Genomic DNA, 26,734 nt, shown 5'->3' with positions numbered 1-26,734 from the left:
CCCATAACTCCGCTCTCTGGGGAATAACTACCTCTGGGAAAGGACCAGAGGTGGTGTTATTTACAGGGGAGAACTCCCTCAGGAACCGGGGGGTTCGGACCCCCCATCATTACCCCCTCTTACAATGGCCTGCCCTGCCTTTTGGATTGAAGTAGCTGGGGGCCAGGGGCTTTCCATCGACACCCTGGAAGTGCCGCCACTCCCCCAGGATCCCCCCAAATACCCCATCCTTGTACTGCTGGACACTGGGGAACAATGGACACAATGGAGGCACCAGCATGTCTGGTGTGGTTGGGAATGGTGGGAGATGTGAGGGTCAGATAAGACTTGTTATCAAGATAAGTTTTGTATAAATATTGTGTGTCTATACCAATAAAGGACTTTGTGTTTTTACCTGAATACTAGTCTGTCTAGTTATTTGGGTGGGCTTCTGCTAGAATTGCTTTCTCCGCTACATAGCGGCAGGTTCCAGGTATCAAGTGGATCCTTTGGCGGAGCTACCCAGTCAGGGTAGCCGGAATCCGTCACAGTGGTGGCAGCGGTGGGGTGCTTTCATCTACCTGAAACGCCCAAACGACCACCTGAAGACCTTTTTGGATGGAAAAATAGAGTGAGCTCCGGAAGGACGAGCTAATGAACTTACTGCAAACTAGTGGAAGAGTAGCTGGCAGCAAGACAAAGGCGGAGGTCATAGCCGAGCTGATGGAGGATGATCGGGCTAACAAGCCGGCTGGTGGGTTGGATAATGGCCAAGGCAGTAGGCGGCCCAATACCAGCTCAACCCAGTAGACCACAGATTCTGACCTCCAGAGACAAGTGTAGTGGCGACTGGCTCTCTATGGACCCAACCCACCTGAGGAGATTATTACTCGGATAATTACTGAAGCTACCAAGGTACACTTAATGGAGCTCCAGAAGTCCATGGGAAGGGGTCATGCCGGATCCCATGGACTCTACCCAGCCCAGGAAGCTACCTCATGAGGCTTTCCAAGCCTACAAAGACGAGGAGGGAGAGGACATTGATCGGTTCCTTCGGCTCTTTGAGGTCCAGTGTCGGTTGCAGGGTGTCGCCGCTAGTGATAGTCACCCTCCTGATCCCAAAACTGTCCAGCAGGACTCTGGAAGCTTTTCATACCATCCCCTCCGAAAGTTAAGCTAACTATGACCGGGTAAAGGAGCAAATCCTTTCCCGCTATGGACTCACACCGGAGGCACACCGGCTGAAATTCAGAGGACTCCAGAGACAAGTGGGGCAGCTATATACTGAGTGGGCACACCAATCAGCCCGGTCTTTAGACTCTTGGATCACTGGTTGCCACATAACCACCCTGGATGAAGCGATGCAGCTCATTCTTTTGGAGCAATTCTATAAACGCACCCCGGCTGAGATAAGAGACTAAGTTAAGGACAAACGACCCACACAGCTGATCAAGCAGCCACCCTGGCTGATCAGTATGTGGATGCCCGGCACCACACTGCCCCAGAACCCCAGCCAGCACCCCACTCCACCTCGACACCTGCTCGTCTCCCAGCAAGTCCCGGCCACCCCAGGCTTGATCCACCACTGTTTCACCGCATGCGGTGGGACTGCCCGACCCAGGCCTGAAGAACCCCTCTGGCACAGCCACCAAGAAATCCCCCTCTGGCACAGTGGGTACAAGTTCCTGCTGGGAGCTATCCAGCTGCAGCCCACTGCCTGTATTCGGAGGGCCCAGCCCACTATGGTGACTGAGCTGAGGAAGAAGTTGGGGTTTTGGAGGAGTTACACACAGCAACTGGAGATAACTGCCAGCACCATCAACAGAACGTATGAGTCAATGGTCAGATGGCCCAGCGATTTCAGGACACTGGAGCCACCATCACTTTTATCCAGCCCCACTTAGCCTCGGCCACCTTGCTTCGGCCTTTGTGGGGACTCTCCAGATACCTGCCCCATAACCACCCACCAGCAGGCCAGGTGCAAAGCCACCGCTCCAGTTCTGGGGACCCAGGTAAGACCCTCCGCCCCAACTCCAACCCTACCCCCCGACCAACTTGCCTGGGAATTCCCTACTGACTTCGCCCAGGAGACCATTAGCGACCCGTCCCTAGTTGAGTAGAGACTGACCCCAGGGCCCCAGGGAGGAATGGTTTCAGTGGGAGAAAGGGCTCCTATACCGGATCTCTGAAAGGAGAAAAGGACCAGTGCCCAAACGCCAGCTGGTCATACCGAAGAAGTTTCAGTCCGACCTGCTGCAGATAGGGCATGACATTCTCCTAGCAGGACACCTGGGAAAAACCAGAACCCACCACCGACTAACTCAGACTTTCTTTTGGCCAGGAATAACAGTGGACATTAAGAACTACTGTAAGTCCTGCAAAGTGTGTCAGAGAGTAGGAAAGAAAGGGGACTGCTCTAAAGCCTCCCTGCACCCCCTTCCCATTATTGACGAACCCTTTACCTGATTCGCTGTCGATATCATTAGTCCCTTGGCCCGACCCAGTCCCACCGGGAAGAAATACATCCTTACAGTGGTTGACTATGCCACTTGATACCCAGAGGCAATCCCTTTGGCTAATATCCAGGCAGAGACAGTGGCAGATGTAATGCTATGGGTATTTGCCAGGGTAGGCTTCCCCCGGGAAGTGATCTCCGACCAGGGAACCCAGTTCACTGCGGAGATCACCTGACAGCTATGGGTCCTGTGCGGGATCAATCCCCTGTACAGTGCTCCATACCATCCCCAAACCAATGGGTTATGTGAGAGGTTTAACGGGACCCTAAAGCAGTTGCTTGGGACGTTCTCGGCCTCTCACAAGGACTGGGAACAATACCTGCTGTACCTCCTCTTTGCATACAGAGAGGTGCCCCAGGAATCCACTGGGTTCTCCCCCTTTGAACTGTTGTATCGCCTGAAAATAAGAGGACCCCTAGACTTGTTGAGAGCACATTGGGAGGGATCTACAGGGGAGGACCGACACTCCGTTGTGGAGTACATTCTAAACTTTAGGGACCGACTGAAGAACCTCGTCGAGAGAGTACGAGAGAGCCTTCAGGTCGCTCAAGGTAGGCAGAAGAGGTGGTATGACCAGAGTGCCCACAACCGGACCCTTAAAGTAGGGCAGAAGGTCCTAGCCATGAAGCCTGTCAAAACAGATAGGTTACAGGCTTCTTGGCAAAGACTCTACCGAGTAATGGAACAGGCGACTGACACCACTTACCTGGTGGACAAATGTACAGATGAGCATGCTCAAGGCCTACTTAGAAAGGGCAGGGGATGTGGCCGCCATCTGTGCTCCAGCTGTGGAAGACTCTGAGAGCCTTCCTATCCCGGAGCTGCCCGGTTAAAGTGACCTTCCCCAAGGATTAGCCAACATCACGTTGGATGAGCGGTTAGGGGCTAGCCAGAGGAGGCAGATCCAGCAAGTACTGGAAGACAGGCAAGAGATGTTCTCCACTTTCCCTAGGTACACCACTGCGGTGATACAATGAGTGGAGACCCCGGGACAGGCGCCCCTATGACAGGCAGCATACCGGGTTCCTGAGGCAGTCAGGGAAAGTATGCACCAGGAACTCAGGCAAATGTTGGACCTGGGTGTTATTGAGCCATCCCACAGTCCTTGAGCCTAGTGCTCAAGTGTGATGGGTCCACCCGGTTCTGCATAGATTACCGCAGGGTTAATGACAAGACTTCGACCGATGCCTACCCAATGCCCCATGTTGATGATCTCTTGGATCGAATTGCCCGTGGCCACTTTCTCACCACCCTCGACCTTTGCAAGGGATACTGGCAGATCCCTTTAGACAGTCAGTGCCTAAGTCAGCCTTCGGCCTCTACCAGTTCAAGGTCATGCCGTTTAGGATGAAGAACGCTCCGGCCACCTTCCAGAGGATGGTGGATCACCTCCTAGATTGTCTCCAGGACTATGCCTGTGCATACCTGGATGACATCGCCATCTATAGCGACACCTGGGAGGACCATTTGGTCCACCTGGAGGTCATCCTAGATTGCATCAGAGCTGCCGGGCTGACCTTAAAGGGACAGTAAAGTCAAAAGTAACCTTTCATGAATCAGATAGGGCATGCAATTTTAAACAACTTTCCTATTTACTTTTATCATCAAATTTGCTTTGTTCCCTTGGTGATATTTTTGAAAAGCTAAACCTAGCTAGGCTCAAACTGATTTCTAAACAGTTGAAAACCGCCTCCTAGCTCAGAGCATTTTGAAAGTTTTTCACAGTTAGACTGTGCTAGTTCACATGTGTCATATAGATAACATTGTGCTCACTCCCGTGAAGTTATTTAGGAGTCTTCACTGATTGACTACACTGCATGTCTGTCAAAGGCACTTAGATAAGGAGGCTGTCTGCAGAGGCTTAGATACAAGGTAATCACAGAGGTAAAAAGTATATTAATATAACTGTGTTGGTTATGCAAAAACGGGGAATGGGTAATAAAGGGATTATCTATCATTTTAAATAAGAACATTTTTGGTGTAGACTGTCCCTTTAAAGGGATACTAAACCCAAATTTTTTCTTTTGTAATTCAGAAAGAGCATGCAATTTTAAGCAACTTTCTAATTTACTCCTATTATCAATTTTTCTTCGTTCTCTTGCTATCATTACTTGAAAAAGAAGGCATCTAAGCTTTTTTTTGGTTTCAGTTCTCTGGACAGCACTTTTTTATTGGTGGATGAATTTATCCACCAATCAACAAGGACAACCCAGGTTGTTCACCAAAAATGGGCTGGCATCTAAACTTACATTCTTGCATTTCAAATAAAGATACCAAGAGAATGAAGAACATTTAATAATAGGAGTAAATTAGAAAGTTGCTTAAAATTTCATGTTCAATCTGAATCACGAAATACATTTTTTGGGTACAGTGTCCCTTTAAAACCCGACAAGTGCACCATCGGATCCTCAGAGGTCCAGTATCTGGGCCACAGGGTGGGCTGTGGGAAGAAGCAACCAGAACCGGCCAAAGTTGAGGCTGTGGCCAACTGGCCCAGTCCCTAAACCAAGACCCAAGTTCTAGCCTTCCTAGGGACCACAGGGTACTATAGAAAATGTGTCCCTAACTACAGTGCTCTGGCCAAACCCCTGACCAACCTGACCCACAAACAGCTTCCCCGACAAGTCCTGTGGTCCCCAGAGTGTGAAATTGCCTTCCAGAGCCTTAAGTCTGCCCCTGTCTTGGCTGCTCCTGATCCAACCAAACATTTTTGTGTCCACACAGATGCCTCCATGTTCGGGTTGGGAGCAGTGTTAAATGGACATTATACACTCATTTTTTCTTTGCATAAATGTTTTGTAGATGATCTATTTATATAGCCCAAAAAGTTTTTCTTATTTTTTTTTTTTTAATGTATAGTTTTGCTTATTTTTAAATAACATTGCTCTGATTTTCAGGCTCCTAACCAAAGTTTTAGGAGAATACCATCAGATACCTAATCCAGCTTGCTTCTGTTTGTGTAGACGGTCTTTTCATATGCAAAAGAAGGGGGAGGGGGAAGTGTTTTATTTTATACTGGATTTTTTTATCAGTATCTGTGCATCTTATTCTTTATAGTAGTGTATATTACATGCAGTAATATGCAAATTGCTGTATATTGTCCCTTTAAGCCAGAAAGACGACGAAGGGCAAGACCACCCCGTAGCCTACCTCAGCAGGAAACTGTTACCCAGGGAAGTAGGCTACTTGGCGCTTGGCGGTGGAGAAGGAGTGTCTGGCCCTGGTATGGGCCCTGAAGAAGCTACAGCCCTACCTCTATAGGAGGCCCTTCACCATCCTCACAGACCACAATCCCCTTGTGTGGCTTAACAGAGTGTCCGGGGACAATTGCTACAGTGGAATTTAGCCCTGCAGCCCTTTAACTTTGACATTCAGTACAGGCCGTGAAAAAACAATGAGAACGCTGATGGACTTTGCCGGCAGACTGACGTGGCATAAACTCTTTGGACAGCCCCAGGCCGACTCGTTTATAGATCTAGCTGGGTCTGCTGAACTGGAAGGGGGGGGGGGGGGGGAGTTGTCATGGATGCCGGGCTGCAGGGATTAAACTTCTACCCCCATACCACCTACCCCCTTTGTGTTTCTCCCTGGATTTGAGCGATTGGGAGCATTCACAATCTCCCAGAGCTTTGGTTTCCCTTGTTTTCATCAGTTTACCTGATCTTGAAAGAGCTGGTCTCTGACTGACCTATCCCTCTCCGACCAGCCAGGCTCCTGGAACTACTGGCCGTCCCCTGCACCCAACACCCTCCGGGACACTTTACCTCTGGCCGCTTCGAAGGCCCGTTGCCCCAGAGCTCTGCTCTCTTGGGGATTAGTACCCTGTGGTGAGGGCAAGAGGTGGGCCAATTGCCGGAGATGAGCTCCATTGGGAACTAGGTTTCTGAGCCCTATTCAACAGACCGCCCTTCGGCTGGCCGGCCCCATGGACCCACTGGCTGGCCACCTCAGCTCGGATCCCCGGGCCCTTCCATCCCAGGTCACTCCAGCGGTCCTTTGTCCAAGAGATCCGCTCTCTGGGGAATTACTACCTCTGGGGAAGGACCAGATGTGGGGTGATTTACATGTTATTTTTAGGAACCGGGGGTTTCGGACCCCCCATCATTACCCCCTCTTACAATGGCCTGTCCAGTGTATGTTAGATAAGCCATAACTCTGACCCCCAGCCATTGATCAAGGTGATTTTTGGACCAAAGTAGCTGGGGACCAGGGGCTTTCCAACGACACCCTGGAAGGGCCGCCGCTCCCCCTGGATCCCCCAGAATACCCTATCCTTGTACCGCTGGATACTGGGGAACAATAGACACAATGGAGATGCCAGCCTGTCTGGTGGGGCGGGAATGGCGGGAGATGTGAAGGTCAGAAAAGGCTTGTTATCAAGTTCAGTTTTTGTATAAATGTTGTGTGTTTATACCAATAAAGGACTTTGTGTTTTCACCTGAATACTAGTCTGTCTAGTTATTTGGGTGGACTTCTGCTAGAATTGCTTTGTCCGCTACATAGCGGCAGGTTCCAGGTATTGTGAGGATCATTTGGCAGAGCTACCCAGTCGGGGTAGTCGGAATCCGTCTCAGTAACCTCTATACAGTGATGGGCAGGGCAGATACCCTCAAACCTTTAAGTAACCTCTATAGAGTAATGGGCACTGCAGACACTCTCAAACCTATTAGTAACCTTTATAGAGTGATGGGCACTGCAGATACACTCAAACCTATTAGTAGCCTCTATAGAGTGATTGACAGGGCAGATACCCCCAAACCTATTAGTAACCGCTATATAGTGATGGGCAGGTCAGACACACCCAAACCTATTTGTAACCTTTATATAGTGATTGGCAGGGCAGATATCCTCAAACCTATTAGTAACCTCAATAGAGTGATGGACACTGCAGACACACTCAAACCTTTTAGTAACCTCTATAGAGTGATGGGCACTACAGATATCCTCAAACCTATTAGTAACCTCTATAGAGTGATGGGAAAGGCAGATAGCCCCAAACCTATTAGTAACCTATATATAGTGATGGGCACTACAGATACATTCAAACCTTTTAGTAACCTCTATAGAGTGATTGGCACTGCAGATACCCTCAAACCTATTACTGACCTCCATAGAGTGATGGGCAGGGCAGATACCCTCAAACCTATTAGTAACCTCTATAAAGTGATGGGCCCTGCAGATACCCTCAAACCTATAAGTAACCTCTACATAGTGATGGGCAGGGTAGATACCCCCAAACCTATTAGTAACCTATATATAGTGATGGGCACTACAGATACATTCAAACCTTTTAGTAACCTCTATAGAGTGATTGGCACTGCAGATACCCTCAAACCTATTACTGACCTCCATAGAGTGATGGGCAGGGCAGATACCCTCAAACCTATTAGTAACCTCTATAGAGTGATGGGCACTGCAGATACTCTCAATAAATATATATTTATATTAATGGGCAGGGCTGATAATGTCAAAAACATAATTTATGCTTACCTGATTTTGTATTTATTTGATGGTGGTGAGAGTCCACTATCCATTACTTTTGGGAATTAGTCTTCCCTACCACTAGTAAGAAACAAAGATTCCCAAACCACAAGAGCTCTATAAAACCCTTCCCACTACACTGGCACCTCGGTCTAATGTATAGTCAAGTAAATAGAGAAAAACAATAGGAGCAAGTAAAAAACATGTGCAAACAAAAAATAAACCAACACCAAAAAAAACAAAAACAGGTTGGGGTCTCATGGACTCTTACCTCCATGAAAGAAAGTAATTGATCAGGTTTGCAAATTATGTGTTTTTCATACAGGTGGTGAGAGTCCACAATCCATTACTTCTGGGAACATATACCCAAGCTGTGAAGTCCACGAGTAATGAAAAATAAGGGCGGGATAAAAAGAGCATCTTTTTTCACAAAAAAAACACAAACCAAACTGAACTCAAAAATTAGAAGCTCACTTCTCAAAAAACTTTCCTACCAAATGCTACCTCAGAAGAAGCAAAAACATAAAAATGGTAGAATTTAGTAAAAGTATGCAAAGACAACTGTGACAGACCCCTCTGTCCTGGAACTATGTGGCTCCCCTGGTTAATTTGTGTGGATTTGTATGATTTCCTGTCCATAATTCCCCATTCGTTTATTCTTTTTTAATCTCCCGAACACCGCTGAAACTGCCAACCTCCCTATGGATTATGGATTCTGGCATTATGTTTGAGTCCCCCTGTGCCCATTATAGGTACAGGGTGTGAATCCAACAGTACTAAAGGGGTTAACTCTCTCCTTGTTCAGTTTTTGAGAAACTGTATTCTCTGATACAGGTTTCCTGGCAGCAGCTATTGTTTACTGTAACTAGCTTTAGATGATACACTTTCACCTTGTTTAATCACCTCCAGAGTCCAGACTGCTAGGTGCCGGGAAGGAATCCACTGTTTAATTGTGTAATTGTTTATGTAATGTATTTTTATTGTATCCTGTAAAAGGGCGTTTTTCCTCTAGCCATGGAGATAATTGGATTTCTTCCCAATTATCTCCAGGATAGAGAGGAGGGGTTTACTGGTACCAGGTGGGAGACCTGCTTAAATACTGGCATGTAGCCCTCAATAAATATATTCCTGTTTTATCCTCAAGACGGAGCTTGGTCTCGTGTTTGGGGGGAATTGCTACTTTGGATTATTCTTTTGCCTGTTTTAGGAGAGAAAGATTTTGTGTATTTTCCCAGTCGGTGTATTAACTGGGTTCGTGTGTTGCTATTCCTGTATTAAGGGCATCTTTCATCTGGTATTAACCCTCGATATCCGGGTTATACTATAACAACAACCAAATAGCTGCCTTACAAATTTGGTCAACTGACACCTCATTCTTAAAAGCACAAGAAGTGGCAACTGACCTGATAGAATGAGTAGTAATCCTTTTAGAGGGAGGTTGTCCCGCCTCCAATTAAGCTTGGTGAATCAAAATTTTCAACCAAGAAGTCAAGGAAATGTCTAAAGACACAACCTTAGGCAAAAAGTTACATTTGGTTCTTAGAACTGCCTTATCCTGATGAAAAATAAGAAAAGAAGAATCACAAGAAAGAGCAGATAATTCAGAAACTCTTCTAGCAGAAGAAATAAACAAAATAAACAAAAACCTTCCAAAAAATAAGCTTTATATCCACTTTATGCATAGGCTCAAACAGAGATGTCTGCAAAATTCAACACTAAATTAAGATTCAAAGTTGGAGAAATTGGCTTAATAATAGGCTTAATATGAACCAAAGCCTGAACAAAACCATGGATATCAGGAATATTAGCAATCTTCCTATGAAACAAAACTGAAAGAGCAGAAATCTGCCCCTTTAAAGAACTGGCAGATAGACCCTTATACAGACCATCCTGTAAAAACTGTAAAATTCTACAAATTCAAAATAAATGCCATGAAAAACCATGATCGACACACCAAGAAATAAAGGCTTTCCAAACCTTATGATACATTTTCCTCGTCATAGACTTATGAACCTGAATCAGAGTCTCAAACAAAGAATCAGAAAAACCTCTATGTCTAAGAACTAACAGTTCAATCTCCAAGCTATTAAATTTAAAGATCCGAATGGAAAAACGGACCTTGAGACAAGAAGTTTTGCCAAAAGGGAAAGAGACCAAGGTGGAAAACTGGACATCTGAAACAGATCTGCATAGCAAACCTTGGCCTAGATTTAGAGTTCGGCGGTAGCCGTCAAAACCAGCGTTAGAGGCTCCTAACGCTGGTTTTGGCCGCCCGCTGGTATTTGGAGTCAGTGATTAAAGGGTCTAACGCTCACTTTACAGCCGCGACTTTTCCATACCGCAGATCCCCCTACGCCATTTGCGTAGCCTATCTTTTCAATGGGATCTTCCTAACGCCGGTATTTAGAGTCGTTTCTGCAGTGAGCGTTAGAGCTCTAACGACAAGATTCCAGCCGCCTGAAAATAGCAGGAGTTAAGAGCTTTCTGGCTAACGCCGGTTTATAAAGCTCTTAACTACTGTACCCTAAAGTACACTAACACCCATAAACTACCTATGTACCCCTAAACCGAGGTCCCCCCACATCGCCGCCACTCGATTAAAATTTTTAACCCCTAATCTGCCGACCGCCACCTACGTTATACTTATGTACCCCTAATCTGCTGCCCCTAACACCGCCGACCCCTGTATTATATCTATTAACCCCTAACTTGCCCCCCACAACGTCGCCGCAAGCTACTTAAAATAATTAACCCCTAATCTTCCGACCGCAAATCGCCGCCACCTACGTTATCCCTATGTACCCCTAATCTGCTACCCCTAACATCGCCGACCCCTATATTATATTTATTAACCCCTAATCTGCCCCCCTCAACGTCGCCGACACCTACCTACACTTATTAACCCATAATCTGCCGAGCGGACCTGAGCGCTACTATAATAAAGTTATTAACCCCTAATCCGCCTCACTAACCCTATCATAAATAGTATTAACCCCTAATCTGCCCTCCCTAACATCGCCGACACCTACCTTCAATTATTAACCCCTAATCTGCCGACCGGAGCTCACCGCTATTCTAATAAATGTATTAACCCCTAAAGCTAAGTCTAACCCTAACACTAACACCCCCCTAAGTTAAATATAATTTTTATCTAACGAAATAAATTAACTCTTATTAAATAAATAATTCCTATTTAAAGCTAAATACTTACCTGTAAAATACATCCTAATATAGCTACAATATAAATTATAATTATATTATAGCTATTTTAGGATTAATATTTATTTTACAGGCAACTTTGTAATTATTTTAACCAGGTACAATAGCTATTAAATAGTTAAGAACTATTTAATAGTTACCTAGTTAAAATAATAACAAATTTACCTTTAAAATAAATCCTAACCTAAGATATAATTAAACCTAACACTACCCTATCAATAAAATAATTAAATAAACTACCTACAATTACCTACAATTAACCTAACACTACACTATCAATAAATTAATTAAACACAATTGCTACAAATAAATACAATTAAATAAACTATCTAAAGTACAAAAAATAAAAAAGAACTAAGTTACAGAAAATAATAAAATATTTACAAACATAAGAAAAATATTACAACAATTTTAAACTAATTACACCTACTCTAAGCCCCCTAATAAAATAACAAAGCCCCCCAAAATAAAAAATTCCCTACCCTATTCTAAAATACAAATATTACAAGCTCTTTTACCTTACCAGCCCTGAACAGGGCCCTTTGCGGGGCATGCCCCAAGAATTTCAGCTCTTTTGCCTGTAAAAAAAAACATACAATACCCCCCCCCCAACATTACAACCCACCACCCACATACCCCTAATCTAACCCAAACCCCCCTTAAATAAACCTAACACTACCCCCCTGATGATCTTCCTACCTTGTCTTCACCATGCCAGGTTCACCGATCCGTCCTGGCTCCAAGATCTTCATCCAACCCAAGCGGGGGCTAGACATCCACTGAAGAAGTCCAGAAGAGGGTCCAAAGTCTTCCTCCTATCCGGCAAGAAGAGGACATCCGGACCGGCAAACATCTTCTCCAAGCGGCATCTTCTATCTTCTTCCATCCGATGACGACCGGCTCCATCTTGAAGACCTCCAGCGCGGATCCATCCTCTTCTTCCGACGACTAGACGACGAATGACGGTTCCTTTAAGGGACGTCATCCAAGATGGCGTCCCTCGAATTCCGAGGGAACAGCCAATAGAATGCGAGCTCAATCTGATTGGCTGATTGGATCAGCCAATCGGATTGAACTATATTCTGATTGGCTGATTCCATCAGCCAATCAGAAAATTCCTACCTTAATTCCGATTGGCTGATAGAATCCTATCAGCCAATCGGAATTCGAGGGACGCCATCTTGGATGACGTCCCTTAAAGGAACCGTCATTCGTCGTCTAGTCGTCGGAAGAAGAGGATGGATCCGCGCTGGAGGTCTTCAAGATGGAGCCGGTCGTCATCGGATGGAAGAAGATAGAAGATGCCGCTTGGAGAAGATGTTTGCCGGTCCGGATGTCCTCTTCTTGCCGGATAGGAGGAAGACTTTGGACCCTCTTCTGGACTTCTTCAGTGGATGTCTAGCCCCCGCTTGGGTTGGATGAAGATCTTGGAGCCAGGACGGATCGGTGAACCTGGCATGGTGAAGACAAGGTAGGAAGATCATCAGGGGGGTAGTGTTAGGTTTATTTAAGGGGGGTTTGGGTTAGATTAGGGGTATGTGGGTGGTGGGTTGTAATGTTGGGGGGGGGTATTGTATGTTTTTTTTTACAGGCAAAAGAGCTGAAATTCTTGGGGCATGCCCCGCAAAGGGCCCTGTTCAGGGCTGGTAAGGTAAAAGAGCTTGTAATATTTGTATTTTAGAATAGGGTAGGGAATTTTTTATTTTGGGGGGCTTTGTTATTTTATTAGGGGGCTTAGAGTAGGTGTAATTAGTTTAAAATTGTTGTAATATTTTTCTTATGTTTGTAAATATTTTATTATTTTCTGTAACTTAGTTCTTTTTTATTTTTTGTACTTTAGATAGTTTATTTAATTGTATTTATTTGTAGCAATTGTGTTTAATTAATTTATTGATAGTGTAGTGTTAGGTTAATTGTAGGTAATTGTAGGTAGTTTATTTAATTATTTTATTGATAGGGTAGTGTTAGGTTTAATTATATCTTAGGTTAGGATTTATTTTACAGGTAAATTTGTTATTATTTTAACTAGGTAACTATTAAATAGTTCTTAACTATTTAATAGCTATTGTACCTGGTTAAAATAATTACAAAGTTGCCTGTAAAATAAATATTAATCCTAAAATAGCTATAATATAATTATAATTTATATTGTAGCTATATTAGGATTTATTTTACAGGTAAGTATTTAGCTTTAAATAGGAATTATTTATTTAATAAGAGTTAATTTATTTCGTTAGATAAAAATTATATTTAACTTAGGGGGGTGTTAGTGTTAGGGTTAGACTTAGCTTTAGGGGTTAATACATTTATTAGAATAGCGGTGAGCTCCGGTCGGCAGATTAGGGGTTAATAATTGAAGGTAGGTGTCGGCGATGTTAGGGAGGGCAGATTAGGGGTTAATACTATTTATGATAGGGTTAGTGAGGCGGATTAGGGGTTAATAACTTTATTATAGTAGCGCTCAGGTCCGCTCGGCAGATTAGGGGTTAATAAGTGTAGGCAGGTGTCGGCGACGTTGTGGGGGGCAGATTAGGGGTTAATAAATATAATATAGGGGTCGGCGATGTTAGGGCAGCAGATTAGGGGTACATAGGGATAACGTAGGTGGCGGCGGTTTACGGAGCGGCAGATTAGGGGTTAAAAGTGTAATGCAGGGGTCAGCGATAGCGGGGGCGGCAGATTAGGGGTTAATAAGTGTAAGGTTAGGGGTGTTTAGACTCGGGGTACATGTTAGAGTGTTAGGTGCAGACGTAGGAAGTGTTTCCCCATAGGAAACAATGGGGCTGCGTTAAGAGCTGAACGCTGCTTTTTTGCAGGTGTTAGGTTTTTTTTCAGCTCAAACTGCCCCATTGTTTCCTATGGGAGAATCGTGCACGAGCACGTTTTTGAGGCCGGCCGCGTCCGTAAGCAACTCTGGTATCGAGAGTTGCATTTGCGGTAAATATGCTCTACGCTCCTTTTTTGGAGCCTAACGCAGCATTTGATTAAACTCTCGATACCAGAGTTAAATTTATGGTGCGGCCAGAAAAAAACCCGCGGAGCGTTAACAGCCCTTTTACCGCCGAACTCTAAATCTAGGCCCTTGCGAGGCCAAGCTGGAGAAATCAGAATTACTGATAATTCCTCTTGCCTGATCTTGGAAATTACTCTGGAAAGAAGAACCAGTGAAGGAAACACATAGGCACCAAGGAGCTACTAGAACATCCACAAACTGCACACGAGGATCCCTAAGGTCATGTTCTGTCTCAGGATATTCTGTGAGAGCCTCATTGTCTGGAACAGTTGCTTTAAATGAAGATTAGTAGAAGCCATACAGACTGAAAAGATATCAGATTTATTTAAATAACAAAATACTTTAAGCAAATAATAATAATTAATAATAATAATAATTTGCGATTTATATAGCGCTTTTCTCCCTGTGAGAAGCACTTTACAAATATACCAACATAAGACATAAAAGTTAGGAGTTTCTGAAGGTCAGATAAACGGACTGAATGCCTGAGGGAAGAGGTGGGTCTTTAGCTTTTTTTTAAAAGTCTGTAAGGATGGTGCCTCTCTGATTGCGCACGGTAAAGAATTCCAGAAAGTAGGGGCAGCGTGGCAGAATGCTCTGGAGCCTGCGTTTATCCTTATTCTTGGCACTGAGAGGAGGGATGTGTTGGCTGACCTAAGTGAACGGGATGGTATGTAGGGTGTCAGGAGCTCTTTCAGGTAGTGTGGGCCTTGGTTGTTTAAGGCTTTGAAAGTCAGCAGGCCAATTTTAAAATATGTTTGCCATTTAATTGGAAGCCAATGCAGGGAGTGGAGAACAGGTGTTATGTGGCAGGAGCGAGTTTGATTGGTCAATAGTCTGGCTGCTGAGTTTTGTACTGTCTGAAGGCGATGGAGTTCTTTTTTTGGGATGCCCAAGTAAAGTGCATTGCAGTAATCTAGCCTAGAGGATACAAATGCATGGATGTTGGCATATCATCCGGGGGAATTAAGTGTTGTATCCTGGCTATGTTTTTCAGATGAAAGTAGGCAGATTTTATTACGGAGGAAATCTGCTGTTTAAAAGAAAGTCCAGCGTCGATCAGCACTCTGAGGTTTCGTACCTTTGCTGAACTAACGAGTTCAGAGCCTCCAAGCTCCAGGCCAGTTGGGTGATCGTGGGATATTTTTGATGCTCGGGGTCCCCTCACCAAGAGTAACTCTGTTTTGTCCGGGTTCACTTTGAGACAGCTAGCATTCATCCATTCGATGAGGTATTTTAAATATATACTATTCAGGTATGTAATGTCCACATACGCCAGGAGTGGAAAGGAACAAACAAGTAAGCACAGATGCAGATTCAAAAGGAAAGTCTTTGTCCCGGTAATAACTGAAGTGCAGGATTTGTACAAAGCAGGAAACAAACGTGTAAACAGGTAGCAGGTTTAAAGGTAAAGTCTTTCTCCTGGTAATAACTGAAGTGCAGGATTTGCACAAGACAGGAAACATACTTGTAAACAGGTAGCAGGTTTAAAGGTAAAGTCTTTCTCCTGGTAATAACTGAAGTTCAGGAATTGCACAAAGCAGGAAACAAACTTGTAAACAGGTAGCAGGTTTAAATCTAAAGTCTTTCTCCTGGTAATAAATGAAGTGCAGGAATTGTACAAAGAAGGAAACAAACTTGTAAACAGGTAGCAGGTTTAAAGGTAAAGTCTTTCTCGTGGTAATAACTGAAGTTCAGGAATTGCACAAAGCAGGAAATCCTTGTAAAAAAGGTAGCAGGTTTAAAGGTAAAGTCTTTCTCCTGGTAATAACTGAAGTGCAGGATTTGCACAAGGCAGGAAACAAACTTGTAAACAGGTAGCAGGTTTAAAGGTAAAGTCTTTCTCCTGGTAATAACTGAAGTGCAGGATTTGCACAAGGCAGGGAACAAACTTGTAAACAGGTAGCAGGTTTAAAGGTAAAGTCTTTCTCCTGGTAATAACTGAAGTGCAGGATTTACACAAGGCAGGAAACAACATTGTAAACAGGTAGCAGGTTTAAAGGTAAAGTCTTTCTCCTGATAATAACTGAAGTGCAGGCATTGCACAAGGCAGGAAACAAACTTGTAAACAGGTGCAAAGGTGAAGTCTTCCTCCAAATATGTACAGGAAACAGGTTCTGGCTTGTGACAAAACAGAAACAATGTGAAGACCATATGCAGCCTAACAGCAAGCCTTAAATAGGGAGGTTTTGCACAGGATCGGCTCTGAGTATATTCAAAATCAAGTGCAACTGTTTGCACAGATGAAAATACAATTAGACAAATACACATTTGACAGATCTTTTAAGTTGCATGCTATTGCATTTGAATTTCACAACTGCTAGAACTGACTGTAGCTCAACACATAACCAAACAGTGTAGTAAGCAGAGAGCCACAGGTTCCAATCCCCACACAGCCCCTTCGAGCAGAATGCTTCCCAGACCTTATCTTTTTAGTCTGGAAGCTTGGTTTGTGACACCTAGACCTCGCACAGTACCTGAGAAGTTTGTGATTCAACTGAGAGCCCATTCGATCTATCTCTGGGAGCCATAAAAGATCCACAATCTGACTGAAAACATCCTGATGGAGAGACCATTTCCCTGGATACAGAGACTGATGACTGAGAAAATATGCTTCCAAGTTGTTCACTCCAGGAATATAAACAGCAGAAATCAGACAAAGATTGGCATCTGCCCATGAGAGAATTTGAGACACTTCCCTCATGGCTAGAGAACTGCAAGTTCCCCCTTGATGAATAATATAAGCCACTGCTATGTCATTGTCTGACTGAAAACAGAAATAAGAGTACCTTTTCAACTGAGGCCAACTCTGAAGGGCTCTAAAAATAGCACAGAGTTGTAGAATATTAATTGGCAACCTCACCTCCCGAGGAGCTCAAACCCCTTGTGCCTTCACAGACCCCAGACAGCTCCCCAACCTGAAATACAACATGCATCTGTAGTGATCACAGTCCAAGTAGGATGGGCAAAATAAGTCCCCTGCATAATAAGGTGATGAACCAGACACCAAGACAGAGACCAAGACACTCATCTACTGGTAAAACCAGTAGAAAGCCAAACTAGTGCTGAAATATATCAACAGAGTATATGAAATATAAGTATACTAGAGAACCAGCAGGAGGAGGCAAAGGACATGTTCCTGCAACATCTGTGGAAGGCTTGTGACTAAATACCCATGAGATGAAAAATGAGACACAAACCATACTCCATAGAGGCTCTGACAAGGCACTGCATTTAGAGGGGAAATGGGCCTCTCACTGAAGAATCACATGCACATCTTCATTCTTCACCTTCCTCCAGCAGAGACACAGACAAGATGAGGTGACATGAGGTAAGAGGGGTTTTATAGAGTTCATGGGGTTTGGGGATCTTTGTCTCCTCCTAGTGTCAGGGAAGACTAATTCCCAAGACTAATGGATCGTGGACTCACATCACCTGTATGAAATAAATGTTTTTTAAACCCTAATATAATCTTTAATCTATTTAGCTCCTCAAAGATTAAACAGGACAATGTTCTACATGAGCAGATGCTTCACAGGAATTACCGTTAACATGCAGATATGAGAAATGTTTGTGATGTCAAAATGACAATGGTGAGTAAAGTTTTTATTCTGCTCACAAACTTATGGCAAAATCAATGCTGGTGAGGGGACAACATCTAATGAGACTAATAACACACCACCTACAGACACTGTGAGGGCCCTGGTAATTATGTAAAGGGGAGGTAGAGGGGGCGCATGCATGAGCTTTTTTAGTACCTGTATACCAGGGTGTAGTGTGCGCCTTCCCCTGAGGAGCACCATCCAATGTGCCAGCAATTCTGGCTGGTCCTGGCCAGCAGGCAGCAAAAGATAAAGAAAGAAAACAAATTGTGCCAATATATCCCTTCATCTAATGAAAGCTGCAAGTGTGTAGCAAGGGCAGGAGGATTGCCAAAATCTGAGTCAGTCTGCAGCAGGGGATTATTGTCAGATCAGAGTCAGTCTGCAGCAAGGGCAGGATTATTGTCAGATCAGAGTCAGTCTGCAGCAAGGATGGGATTATTGTCAGATCAGAGTCAGTCTGCAGCAAGGGCAGGATTATTATCAGATCAGAGTCAGTCTGCAGCAAGGGTGGGATTATTGTCAGATCAGAGTCAGTCTGCAGCAAGGGCAGGATTATTGTCAGATCAGAGTCAGTCTGCAGCAAGGGCAGGATTATTGTCAGATCAGAGTCAGTCTGCAGCAAGGGCAGGATTATTGTCAGATCAGAGTCAGTCTGCAGCAAGGGCAGGATTATTGTCAGATCAGAGTCAGTCTGCAGCAAGGGCGGGATTATTGTCAGATCAGAGTCAGTCTGCAGCAAGGGTGGGATTATTGTCAGATCAGAGTCAGTCTGCAGCAAGGGCGGGATTATTGTCAGATCAGAGTCAGTCTGCAGCAAAGGTGGGATTATTGTCAGATCGGAGTCAGTCTGCAGCAAGGGTGGGATTATTTTCAGATCAGAGTTAGTCTGCAGCAAGGGCAGGATTATTGTCAGATCAGAGTCTGTCTGCAGCAAAGGCAGAACTATTGTCAGATCAGAGTCAGTCTGCAGCAAGGACAGGATTAATGTCAGATCAGAATTAGTCTGAAGCAAGGGCGGGATTATTGTCAGATCAGAGTCAGTCTGCAGCAAGGGTGGGATTATTGTCGGATCAGAGTCAGTCTGCAGCAAGGGTGGGATTATTTTCAGATCAGAGTTAGTCTGCAGCAAGGGTGGGATTATTGTCAGATCAGAGTCTGGGGTCTATCTATCAAGCTCCGAATGGAGCTTGATGCCCACGTGTTTCTGGCGAGCCTGCAGGTTTACCGGAAACAGCAGTTATGAAGCAGCGGTCACAAAGACCGCTGCTCCATAACCTGTCCGCCTGCTCTGAGCAGGCGGACAGACATCGCCGGAAATCAACCTGATCGAGTACGATCGGGTTGATTGACACCTCCCTGCTGGCGGCCCATTGGCCGCGAGTCTGCAGGGTGCGGCATTGCACCAGCAGCTCTTGTGAGCTGCTGGTGCAATGCTGAATACGGCGAGCGTATTGCTCGCCGCATTCAGCGAAGTCTGGTGGACCTGATCCGCACTGTCGGATCAGGTCCGCCAGACTTTCTTAAATAGGGGCCTTTGTCTGCAGCAAAGGCAGAACTATAGTCAGATCAGAGTCAGTCTGCAGCAAGGGCAGGATTATTGTCAGATCAGAGTCAGTCTGCAGCAAGGGTGGGATTATTGTCAGATCATAGTTAGTCTGCAGCAAGGGCGGGATTATTGTCAGATCAGAGTTAGTCTGCAGCAAGGGTGGGATTATTGTCAGATCAGAGTCTGTCTGCAGCAAAGGCAGAACTATTGTCAGATCAGAGTCAGTCTGCAGCAAGGGCAGGATTATTGTCAAATCAGAGTCAGTCTGCAGCAAGGGCAGGATTATTGTCAGATCAGAGTTAGTCTGCAGCAAGGGCAGGATTATTGTCAGATCAGAGTCAGTCTGCAGCAAGGGCAGGATTATTGTCAGATCAGAGTCAGTCTGCAGCAAGGGCAGGATTATTGTCAGATCAGAGTCAGTCTGCAGCAAGGGCAGGATTATTGTCAGATCAGAGTCAGTCTGCAGCAAGGGCAGGATTATTGTCAGATCAGAGTCAGTCTGCAGCAAGGACAGTATTATTTTTAGATCAGAGTCAGTCTACAGCAAGGGTGGGATTATTGTCCAATCAGAGTCACTTTGCAATTTACAGTAAAATAATGCAAAACATATAATGAATATACAGTGCAGTAACGTGGCAGTTTGGTTTGGTATTCCCCCCACCTGCTGTCATCCCACTTACCTTCAGGTTGTCACTATAAATGCCTCCTTTACAGATGCTCTGAAATCTGGAATCTTTAATGCTGATCTCAGAAGTGAGCCGCTGCATGATACTCTGCACCTCTTCCACCATCCTAGACACACGGCGCTGGCGAGTGTTACCCTGTGGGTCAGGAGACAAGTAGTGAGTGTGGTATTTAACTATGTATATGAAGGTATTTCCTTAGAATTGTCATCTGCTCGGGCCAACACTGGTGACATCTCGTATAACATACCCGCGCAATGCGGAGCACAGACAACGGGGAGGTTCAAGAGCATAAAATGAATGTGCAAAAGGTCGAACACAAAGTGAAATATAAAAGTGCTGGGGGCACTGGTAAGGGACATATCTTCTGCTGCATATTGTTACTCCTTTTCCATCTCTTTGCTCTGCGTACAGCACTGGGTATGTAAATAGGAATGAGCTGGCAGATCTGGGTGATCAGGTAATGGCTGGAGGTACATAGGGTCCCCAGCTCACTCAAGTGCCTGCATTGCATTCGGCTGTCTGTAAAGGAGTAACTGAGCATTCTGGGTAATACAGGTCACGTGATCCCATTTAGGATTGGGGTATATAACTTGAGCAGCCACATGATAAATGTCATAACAGTGGTGCAGATTGATAAAATTCTCTTGGGAAACAACTATCTCACAGAAATCACTGAAAAATAATTTTATTGGCCCCTTGTCAGAGCAGCGAGTTAGATACAAACACTCACATACAAACACACACTCGCATAGATACAGTGAGGTTGACTGTCTCCCTCATCACCACCTGTCTGCCTCCCTCATCACCTGTCTGCCTCCCTCATCACCTGCTGTCTGCCTCCCTCATCACCTGCTGTCTGCCTCCCTCATCACCTGCTGTCTGCCTCCCTCATCACCTGCTGTCTGCCTCCCTCATCACCTGCTGTCTGCCTCCCTCATCACCTGCTGTCTGCCTCCCTCATCACCTGCTGTCTGCCTCCCTCATCACCTGCTGTCTGCCTCCCTCATCACCTGCTGTCTGCCTCCCTCATCATCTGTTTGTCTGCCTCCCTCATCACCTGCTGTCTGCCTCCCTCATCACCTGCTGTCTGACTCCCTCATCACCTGCTGTCTGACTCCCTCATCACCTGCTGTCTGCCTCCCTCATCACCTGCTGTCTGCCTCCCTCATCACCTGCTGTCTGACTCCCTCATCACCTGCTGTCTGCCTCCCTCATCACCTGCTGTCTGCCTCCCTCATCACCTGCTGTCTGCCTCCCTCATCACCTGCTGTCTGCCTCCCTCATCACCTGCTGTCTGACTCCCTCATCACCTGCTGTCTGACTCCCTCATCACCTGCTGTCTGACTCCCTCATCACCTGCTGTCTGACTCCCTCATCACCTGCTGTCCGACTCCCTCATCACCTACTGTCTGCCTCACTCGTAAACTGCTGTCTGCCTCACTTGTAGACCTGCTGTCTACCTCACTGGTAAACCTGCTGTCTGTCTCACATTTCTAAATCTGCTGTCTGCCTCACTTGTAAACCTGCTGTCTGCCTCACTTGTAAACCTGCTGTCTGCCTCACTTGTAAACCTGCTGTCTGCCTCACTTGTAAACCTGCTGTCTGCCTCACTTGTAAACCTGCTGTCTGCCTCACTGGTAAACCTGCTGTCTGCCTCACTCACATATTCTTTAACTCCCCACTTCCTCTGCTGCCATGTGCCCACCCTCAGCTAACACAAATTACAATATTTAAAGGGACATAACATTCTTTTTATATATATATATACATATATATATATATATATATATATATATATATATATATATATATATATATATATATATATATATATATAACATAAATAGGCTTATATCCTTCTGATATTTAGTGCCTTTAAAGGGACATGAAACCCAAAAAAATTCTTTCATGATTCAGATAGAGAATAACATTTTAAACAACTTTCTAATTTACTTCTATGATATAATTTGTTTCATTTTCTTGGTGTAATTTGTTGAAGGAGCAGCAATGCACTAATGGTTTCTAACTGAATACATTGGTGAGCCAATCACAATCAATATATATATGCAGCCACCAATCAACAGCTAGAATCTAGGTTCTCTGCTGCAAGAGAAGGAAGCAAATTAAATTATAGACGTATATTGGAAAGTTGTTTAACCCCTTAATGACCACAGCACTTTTCCATTTTCTGTCCGTTTGGGACCAAGGCTATTTTTACATTTTTGCGGTGTTTGTGTTTAGCTGTAATTTTCCTCTTTCTCATTTACTGTACCCACACATATTATATACCGTTTTTCTCGCCATTAAATGGACTTTCTAAAGATACCATTATTTTCATCATATCTTATAATTTACTATAAAAAAAAAATTATAAAATATGAGGAAAAAATGGAAAAAAACACACTTTTTCTAACTTTGACCCCCAAAATCTGTTACACATCTACAACCACAAAAAACACCCATGCTAAATAGTTTCTAAATTTTGTCCTGATTTTAGAAATACCCAATGTTTACATGTTCTTTGCTTTTTTTGTAAACTATAGGGCCATAAATACAAGTAGCACTTTGCTATTTCCAAACCATTTCTTTTCAAAATTAGCGCTAGTTACATTAGAACACTGATATCTTTCAGGAATCCCTGAATAACCCTTGACATGTATATATTTTTTTTTAGTAGACAACCCAAAGTATTGATCTAGGCCCATTTTGGTATATTTCATGCCACCATTTCACCGCCAAATGCAATCAAATACAAAAAATTGTTCACTTTTCACAAATTTTTTCACAAACTTTTGGTTTCTAACTTAAATTATTTACAAACAGCTTGTGCAATTATGGCATAAATGGTTGTAAATTCTTCTCTGGGATCCCCTTTGTTCAGAAATAGCAGACATATATGACTTTGGCGTTACTTTTTGGTAATTAGAAGGCCGCTAAATGCCACTGCGCACCACACGTGTATTATGCCCAGCAGTGAAGGGGTTAATTAGGGAGCATGTAGGGAGCTTTTTGGGATAGTTTTAGCTTTAGTGTAGTGTAGTAGACAACCCCAAGTATTGATCTAGGCCAATTTTGGTATATTTTATGCCACCATTTCACCGCCAAATGCGATCAAATTAAAAAAAAAGTTAAATTTTTCTCAATTTTAAGTTTATCACTGAAATTATTTACAAACAGCTTGTGCAATTATGGCACAAATGGTTGTAAATGCTTCTCTGGGATCCCCTTTGTTCAGAAATAGCAGACATATATGGCTTTGGCATTGCTTTTTGGTAATTAGAAGGCCTCTAAATGCCGCTGCGCATCACACGTGTATTATGGCTAGCAGTGAAGGGGTTAATTATGTAGCTTGTAGGGAGCTTGCAGGGTTAATTTTATCTTTAGTGTAGAGCTCAGCCTCCCACCTGAAACATCAGACCCCCTGATCCCTCCCAAACAGCTCTCTTCCCTCCCCCACCCCACAATTGTCCCCGCCATCTTAAGGTATTTGGCCCTTTTTAAAAAAATAAAAAAAAAAAGCATATTTACATATGCTGATGTGTATGATGCCCCCTTAGACCCCAACCTCACTGATCCCCCACCTAACAGCTCTCTAACCCTTCCCCTCTGCCTTAATGGGCGCCATCTTGGGTACTGGCAGCTGTCTGCCAGTACCCAGTTTTGCAAAAAATGTGCCTTATTTTTTTAAAAAAAAAAGCCCTTTTCTGTAGTGTAGCTTTCCCCCCCCACCAAGACCAACCCCCAACCCCTTCCAGATCCCTTAGATTATAATTTTAGTATTTAAACTTTATTAGTTTTATTTACTTTGAACTTTGTTTTTCTGTAGTGTAGCGGTTCCCACCCGCTCCCACCCACCACCCCCGTGCACGCGCGCACTCCCGTGCGCGCCCCCGAGGCTCCCGCCCCCGATCCCGCCCCCCTCCTCTGCATACAGAGCATCGATGGCCGCCCACCCGCCTCCCACGTAAGCTCCCACCCACCAACGATACCGGCCATCGATGTCCGGTGCAGAGAGGGCCACAGAGTGGCTCTCTCTGCATCAGATGGCCAAGGGGGGTTATTGCAGGATGCCTCCATATCGAGGCATCACTGCAATAACCGGAAAGCAGCTGGAAGCGAGCAGGATCGCTTCCAGCTGCTTTCCAGACCAAGGACGTACGCCACACGTCCTCGGTCATTAACTGTATTTTTTTTGAGGACGTGTGGCGTGCGTCCTTGGTCGTTAAGGGGTTAAAATTGTATGCTCTGTCTGAATCATGAATGAAACATTTTGGGTTTCATGTCCCTTTAAGTCACATAATACTCAAACAAGTTCTCTTTTCCATTTAAAAGTAAATGTGTCAGAGCTTTGTTTTCCTGTGCTGCTGTGATAAAAAGTGCTCAGAGGCAGCGAGATATTCAAAAGGAATCAGTCACGTAGAGAAAGCCGGCAAAATATTAAAAAGGGCTGACAGTACTGTTTAAAGGCAGCATCACTGAGAGGCGTCTTAACATACAGTTCAGTGGATGGCGATGCTGCTCTCATACCGGCGATATATCAAAGGTGTAATGTAAATGATCCCTTTACACAGCACTGTATGACAACACAACTTACATGTGTCAGCAGAGACTCAACCCCCAGTCTTACAATACAATATCAGTAATACACCTATAGGGGCTGGGGGATGTGCGTATATGACATATGTATACATTGTATAGTATAATGTCAGACTATGTATGTAACTGTAAGCGTGATTGTACTAATCTTCTAATGTGTCCTTAGGCTTTAATATTGTGATTGTGCATTCTCATTATTCATATTTACATTATAGTGAGTATACGCATTTCACAATATTGTGTTCGCACGTTTGTAATATTCATATTTACATTATAGTGAGTATACGCATTTCACAATATTGTGTTCGCACGTTTGTAATATTCATATTTACATTACAGTGAGTATACGCATTTCACAATATTGTGTTCGCACGTTTGTAATATTCATATTTACATTATAGTGAGTATACGCATTTCACAATATTGTGTTTGCACTTTCACGTTTGTAATATTCATATTTACATTATAGTGAGAACGCAATCGTCTTTTACTTATAATATTGTGATTGCGCATTCTCATAATTCATATTTACATTATAGTGAGTATACGCATTTCACAATATTGTATTCGCACGTTTGTAATATTCATATTTACATTATAGTGAGTATACGCATTTCACAATATTGTGTTCGCACGTTTGTAATATTCATATTTACATTACAGTGAGTATACGCATTTCACAATATTGTGTTCGCACGTTTGTAATATTCATATTTACATTATAGTGAGTATACGCATTTCACAATATTGTGTTTGCACTTTCACGTTTGTAATATTCATATTTACATTATAGTGAGAACGCAATCGTCTTTTACTTATAATATTGTGATTGCGCATTCTCATAATTCATATTTACATTATAGTGAGTATACGCATTTCACAATATTGTATTCGCACGTTTGTAATATTCATATTTACATTATAGTGAGTATACGCATTTCACAATATTGTGTTCGCACTTTCACGTTTGTAATATTCATATTTACATTATAGTGAGAATGCGATCGTCTTTTACTTATAATATTGTGATTGCACTTTAGCAAATGTGTTCTACATTAAAGGGACATTCCTGTCAAAACTCGAATCCACATGGATGCATTTCAGTTTTGAACAGAAGCATTTTTGTAATATACATGCATTAGCAAACATGCTTCTAATAAAAGCTATAGCTGTTTCAAAAGTGTATTTAAGTATGCACCGTGCACCAGCATTTTAAACACAGCACTTACTCAGAGAGCCTAAAGTGCTTGTACCATCTGGTAATGACTTAATTTGTTAATTGCCGACATAATAGAAGCCCCACTGGCACTCTGAGCAACTGCAGTATTTAAAATGTTGGTGTACTAAGAATATCTAGCTATGTCTCAAGTGCAGAGAAAAATGCTAACAATAAGACAGTGATAACTTTTACTTAAAGCATTTTTACTAATACATGTATATTGCAAATATGTTTCTATTCAAAGATGTAATTCATCTAGGTGCATTTATATTTTGACTGAAATGTCCCTTTAATATTAATATACATCTAGAAATGTGGACATAGATATATATTAATATAGAACACTTTGCTATAGTGCACTCTCAATATATTGTAAATATGAATATTGCGATTGCGAGTTCTCAGTATATTGTAAATATGAATATTGCGAGTTCTCAGTATAATGTAAATATGAATATTGCGAGTTCTCAGTATAATGTAAATATGAATATTGTGATTGCGAGTTCTCAGTATAATGTAAATATGAATATTGCGAATTCTCAGTATAATGTAAATATGAATATTGCGATAGCGAGTTCTCAGTATAATGTAAATATGAATATTGCGAGTTCTCAGTATAATGTAAATATGAATATTGTGATTGCGAGTTCTCAGTATAATGTAAATATGAATATTGCGATAGCGAGTTCTCAGTATAATATAACTATGAATATTGCGAGTTCTCAGTATTATGTAAATATGAATATTGCGAGTTCTCAGTATAATGTAAATATGAATATTGAGATTGCGAGTTCTCAGTATAATGTAAATATGAATATTGCGAGTTCTCAGTATAATGTATATATGAATATTGTGATTGCGAGTTCTCAGTATA

The 26,734-nt window shown here is 43.4% G+C and overlaps 1 protein-coding gene across 1 annotated transcript in view; it reads right to left on the bottom strand.

Moving 5' to 3' along the window:
- The window catches only part of MAB21L3 (mab-21 like 3), a 176,481-nt gene that overhangs the window by 113,849 nt on the left and 35,898 nt on the right, over positions 1-26,734 (bottom strand). The window contains exon 2 of the mRNA XM_053705720.1: positions 20,040-20,180. Within this exon, the coding sequence (XP_053561695.1) occupies positions 20,040-20,180 (141 nt within the window). The remainder of the gene's footprint in view (positions 1-20,039; positions 20,181-26,734) is intronic.

Source organism: Bombina bombina, chromosome 3 (assembly GCF_027579735.1).
Source record: "Bombina bombina isolate aBomBom1 chromosome 3, aBomBom1.pri, whole genome shotgun sequence".
NCBI lineage: Eukaryota > Metazoa > Chordata > Amphibia > Anura > Bombinatoridae > Bombina > Bombina bombina.
This window is presented reverse-complemented; position numbering and strand designations above follow the sequence as displayed.